The 5,690-nt window shown below is 45.7% G+C and overlaps 1 protein-coding gene across 1 annotated transcript in view; it reads left to right on the top strand.

Moving 5' to 3' along the window:
• The window catches only part of Dnajc16 (DnaJ heat shock protein family (Hsp40) member C16), a 27,025-nt gene that overhangs the window by 19,093 nt on the left and 2,242 nt on the right, over nt 1-5,690 (top strand). Inside the window, exons 8-10 of the mRNA XM_028754007.1 lie at nt 2,707-2,837; nt 3,681-3,864; nt 3,973-4,013. Of these exons, the coding sequence (XP_028609840.1) occupies nt 2,707-2,837; nt 3,681-3,864; nt 3,973-4,013 (356 nt within the window). The remainder of the gene's footprint in view (nt 1-2,706; nt 2,838-3,680; nt 3,865-3,972; nt 4,014-5,690) is intronic.

Genomic DNA, 5,690 nt, shown 5'->3' with positions numbered 1-5,690 from the left:
GAGAGGGAGGGAGAGAGGGGGGGGAATGAGAATGAATTTATTGAACAAAAGAGCTGAGTGTAGGGGAAACTCACTTGGCGTTTCTTCTTACTGATGCACTGAATTTTGTTGGGTTCTTAATTGTCTCAGATGGCACACACCTGGAATTCCAATACTCTGAAGGCCAATGCAGGAGAATCTGGGTTTGAGAGAAGAGTTATTTGTTGACTGTTTGAGTTTGTTTTTAGACAAGGTCTCACTCACTATATAAACCAGGCTAACCAGAAACTCCCAGAGATCTGCCTGCCTCTGCCTCCTGAGTGCTGGGATTAAAGGTGTACACCACCATGACCACTAGTCCTTGACTCTTAAGTGAGGCTACAATAAGTTTTATTAAGTGCTTTATTTGGGGGCTGGAGAGATGGCTCAGCAGTTAAAAATATTACTGCTCTTCCAGAGGACCCAAAGTTCCAGACTTCAGTTCCTGCCCCTATGCTGGGCAGCTCACAACCACTTACAACAATAGTTCCAGGGGATCTGACAGTTTTCTGAACCTTGTGGTTGCCTACACTCCCCTATGCATACCTACACACACATAACATAATTTTTTATAAATAAGAATAATACACTTTATTTTATAAACATTTCGTTACCTGGCTGCTGTGTAGTGAATATGGTATTGCCTGAGACATCTATAGTTAGGGTACTCTACAGTGGTTCAGTCAAGGAAGAAAAGACGAAAGACAGTCTCCACCCACTGTACTAGGCATGTTCAGCATGAAGAATAGGGTGTCTGAGATTGGACGTTGGGCAGGGCATTGTGTGGGGCAGATCCAGACAGGGAAGTGGCTGACAGGGAAGGAGGAGAACAGCCTGGTCTCAGGCGTGCTGAGTTAGAGCTGCCTACAGCAATGCGAGTGGAGAGGCCTGAGGTGGACAGAGGACAGGGAGAGGCTGGTCAGTGACAGCGCTTATACACTCAGCACTGTGAAGGCTGACAATATTGAGAATTCAAAGCCGGCTCAGGAGATGTTAGGAGGCTGTCTGGGGGACTGACTTGTTAGGCGTTGGCCTGGCAGGCACAGAGGCGCAACACAGTGCAGGCCTGTGATCCTAGCACTCAGGATGCAGAAGCAAGAAGGAAATTCAAGGTCATTCTTAACTAGCATAGTGAGTTCACTATCACATCTGGTCACTTGAAATGACCAACTACCAAGAGGTAGGTAGGCAGGAAATAGAGGTTGGAAGGTTGTGAGTACATCAGTGAATGGTTGGTTTTTAAAAATTGTAATCTTGGGGCTGGAGAGATGGCTCAGCAGTTAAGAGCACTGACTGCTCTTCCAGAGGTCCTGAGTTCAATTCCCAGCAACCACATGATGGCTCACAGCCATCTATAATGGGATCTGATGCCCTCTTCTGGTGTGTCTAAAGACAGCTACAGTATACTCATATACATAAAGTAAATAAATTTTTTATAATTATAATCTGTTTTAAAATTTATACTTACTTGTGTGTATCTACACATTCATGTTTGTGTAGAGGTCGCTGTGGAAGTCAGCTCCTCCTCTCTGTAGGTTTGGAGAATCAAACTGAGACGGAAGGCTTGTAGGCCAACACCCTTATCCACTGAGCCATCTCACTGGCCCAGGGCCTTAGCCGTCGGCTCACCCTCCTTTGAACTTGTGAAACAGCGTCTTCTGCCAGACTCTCTGCTAATTTATGGACTACATTTGGTTTTCAAATATTGACTTTGTATCATCCAGCAGCTTTGCAAACACTTCAGCAGTCAGACATTTATCTGTTTTGTCTTTAAGATTTGCTAAGTACACAGTGGCTAATGGCAGTTTTGTGTCTCCTATGTAATGTCTGTCCTTTGAACTGCAGGAAAGTGTTAACAAAGCATTCAGGGTTCAATTTTGTGGTCTGCCTTTTTGTTCTTAGGAACAGTGGTTTGGAAGAGGCTGGGATGTCTGAGTGTCAGCGCTCTCTTAGGGTGTATAACGTCCTGAGTTCACTATGAGGACCTCATAAACTTGATATGGTGATAAATGACTGAAATCTCAGCACCAGGCAGGTAGGAAATCAGAAATCCAGGGTCATCCTCAGCTACATAACAAGCTGGGTTCCAGCCTGGGCTACACAACACCTGTCTCTAAAGGACAGTGAGAGCTGAACATGGTGGCACCAGAGAGCACTCTGGTGGCAGGGACAGGTGTGAGTTTGTGAATTTGAGGTCATCATGGTCTACATAGACGTTCCATACCAGCCAGGCTAAGTAGTAAGGCCCTGTCTCATAAAAACAAAAGCTACCATTGTTTGGCTGTTTTGTTTTGTTTTGTTTTGTCTTTTGAGGTACAGTCATTGAATCCAGGGCTTCATGCATGTTAGACCAGCATTCTACCACTGAGCCATCTCCCTAGCCCTGGAATTTATTTTGAATTATTTAGTTTGGTACAGATCCCAAAGAGGAAATATATTTGTGTAAAATCAAAATGATTGACTCAAACTGTTAGTATAAATTGGTATGTAGAGTCCTGAAGTAGAAACCTCTTGATTTTCCCCTGAGCATGGCCTGGCTGTATCTTGACCTTCACCTGAGTTGTTAACCAATATTTCCACACTTCTTGCCTGGCAAGGTTGCTTTAGCCAGGGTCAGCCACAGTCTTCATAAGCGTGAGTAAGCCCGTGTGCAGTGTGAAAACTGAGTGCTTGTTGGTGTTTCTCCAGGCTCGGGGGCTGAGGAAGCAGGTCATGGAGGACTTCATCGCCCAAAACAAGTACCTGCTGGCATCGCGGCTCACCAGCCAGAGGCTCTTCCACGAACTCTGCCCCGTGAAGCGGTCTCACCGGCAGAGGAAGTACGAGCTCGAGGCTCTGCCTCTCACTCAAGGGCTGTGTTTCCAAGGGCCAGTTAAATCCCTGTGATGGGGTGGGGTGTCTTAGCGCAGGTTACCCTCAGACCACATGCTGAAGTTCTAGACATAAGCCACCATATCTAGCAGATGAATGGAGGCCAAGCTCGACGGCTCAGCAAGTTCAGGCACTTGCTGTCTAGTTTGACCACATGGGTTTGCTCGGGGAGCTCCACGTGGTGGGAAGAGGATTGGTCCACACATACAGTGTAAGATCTAACTGAAATCTCACTACTTACCACAGCCACTCTTGAGCAGGCCACTGCCATGTCCCGTGGGTCTCTGTTCCCATGCACCCCTGCTCAGGACTTAGTTCTCCACGTGTCTGCCATTGGTCTCTCCAAACCCAGGTCAGACTAAGTGGCTCCTCCCTCTTTTCCTCTCCTACAACACTATGTGTCTCTGCATAAACATCAGGTGGTGTTTTTCTGACCTGCACTCACCCCAGCCTCTTTTTGTCCCTCCTCTCCTTCTCACAGCCCTTGTCAATACACATATATGTGTCTGTGTGTCTGTCTGTCTTCTCCATCAGAACAAGGGTAGGAGTGTTGTCTGAGAGCTCAGTAAATGTCTGGGAAAGTGAGTGGATAAATGCCAGGCTTCATTTAGGACCTGGTAGAGGCAGTCCCTTCGGAACAAAGTTTGGTCACCTCTACCCTGAAATAGATCAACCACTTCTCCCTGAGCGAGGAGAGCATACAGAGTGTGTCTCTTAACCTTAGCACCCATTGGCAGCCCTGGCCCTGCCTCAGGACTGATTCAAGGACCTCCTCTCATATTTGTGTGCAGATACTGTGTGGTTTTACTGACAGCTGAAGCTAACAAACTAAGCAAACCCTTTGAAGCCTTCCTGTCCTTTGCACTGGCAAATACTCAAGACACAGTGCGGTTTGTGCATGTCTACAGCAGCCGGCAGCAGGAATTTGCCAGCACCTTGCTACCGGACATAGAAGAGTTCCAAGGGAAGTCAGGGGTAAGCCATGGGCCCAAATCCTCATTCCCATTCTTCCTGTCTTGGGAGTGCTGAGTCCAGAGTCCAGACATCTGGAAACCTCTGAGACCTTGGTGGATCCTTACTCAGATCTCCCTCTATCCTTCACCTAGCAATTTTACATCCCTGGTGTAGGCTCCAGACCTTCCTGGAAGTCCCTCTTCCTCCACTCTGATCCCATCCCAGCTGAGCCCTCTCGGCCACTTCCCAGGAAGGAAGATTGAGATATGTCAGCCTTTTCCAACAGCTTTACCTGGGGACAGCATAGTGGCACAGAACTCAGGAGGCCCATTCTCCAACTCTCAAGCCACTGGTGATGTGCTCTGAAACCTTCCTTCCTCACGGTCTCTGCTTAGGCTGTCACCCCTTCTCCCCCAGAAGCCTGGGGTTCTTCTTTTGGAGACAGGATTATAGTTCGGTGGTAGAATGCTTGCCTGAAAAAGCGCAAGGCCCTGGGTTTTATCCTCATACACAGAAAGGAAGAAAAAGACCTGTAGTCTCATTCAGTTATCAGAGAAAGCTCTCTGCAACCAACGGCTCCTTAACTGGACCATTAAGTCAGAAGCTGTTACACAAAATCTGTGGGAAGAAAAAAGCATTTAGAATTTTGACAGAAGCTGTGGAATGTCACCACAAAAGCAATTACTTTGCCAGTTGTGGTGGCATATGCCTGTAGTCCTAGCACTCATGAGGTGGAGGCAGGAAGATGAAGTTTCAGGACAGCCTGGGCTACATGATACCCAGTATCAAAAACAAGCAAAAATTGAGCTGGAAAGGTTGCTCAGTGATTAAAAGCATTCTCTGTCAAATTCATGGCCTTTTTAATTGATTGTTATTGCTTGCATATATGTATATATACATATTCCTAAATATGACCTGTTCAGTTCATATAGTACTACCTGTATGGCATGTTCTCAGGGCTTACTGTTTGGCTTTGAACAACCAAATGGTGTTCTCTTCTCTGGGCAAGATCGCTTCTCCCATTCTATGAGTACTTTTTTTTTTTTTAATACATTACTTTTTTCTTTTAGATTTATTTATTTATTTATTATTTATTTATTATGTGAGTACACTGTCACTGTCTTCAGACCCATCAGAAGAGGGCATCGGATCCCATTACAGATGGTTGTGAGCCACCATGTGGTTGCTGGGAATTGAACTCAGTACCTCTGGAAGAGTAGTCAGTGTTCTTAACCGCTGAGCCATCTCTCCAGCCCATGAGTAAATTTTTAAAGAACCAAAAATTAAATTATTCTGGGAAGGCCAATGTTTGATATCTTTTGAGCCCAGGAATTTAAGGCTAACCTAGGTCACAAAATGACCTAGCTCATCTCAGACAACAGTAACTCTTGAGATGAGAGTGGGGTTCAGTTGGTAGAATGCTTAGCTAACATGCACTAGGCCTGGGTTCCCTCCCTCACACAGTAGATCAGGGATGCTGGTGAGATGGAGACACGTTCAGGGTCGTCCTCACAACACACAGTGAGTTTGAGTTTAAATACTAATGATTCTTTTCGTCAGAACGACCTCAAGGCCTCTTATAAGTACCGTAGACAGTGTTTGTGTAGTAGCTTAGCTGTTGGCCTTGTGAAGTCCTTCTGTCCATCTTCCCTGAAAAAAAGCACAGGCAACTGTAGCTTACAGTTTTATATACAAGATATAACTATGTAAGTCAGGCTGGACTCAGACTCCTGATCCTCTTACCTCAGCCACCCAGGAAGGGGACGGGGGCTGGAGTTACTGGTGTCATTATATCTTGCTGTTTTTGAGACTCTTTTTTTTTTTTTTTTTTTTTTTTTTTTGTTTTT

The sequence above is a fragment of the Grammomys surdaster genome, unplaced genomic scaffold, assembly GCF_004785775.1.
Source record: "Grammomys surdaster isolate TR1022 unplaced genomic scaffold, NIH_TR_1.0 125977, whole genome shotgun sequence".
Taxonomy (NCBI): domain Eukaryota; kingdom Metazoa; phylum Chordata; class Mammalia; order Rodentia; family Muridae; genus Grammomys; species Grammomys surdaster.
The sequence above is the reverse complement of the archived record's forward strand: the minus strand, read 5'-3'. Positions and strand labels throughout refer to the sequence as shown.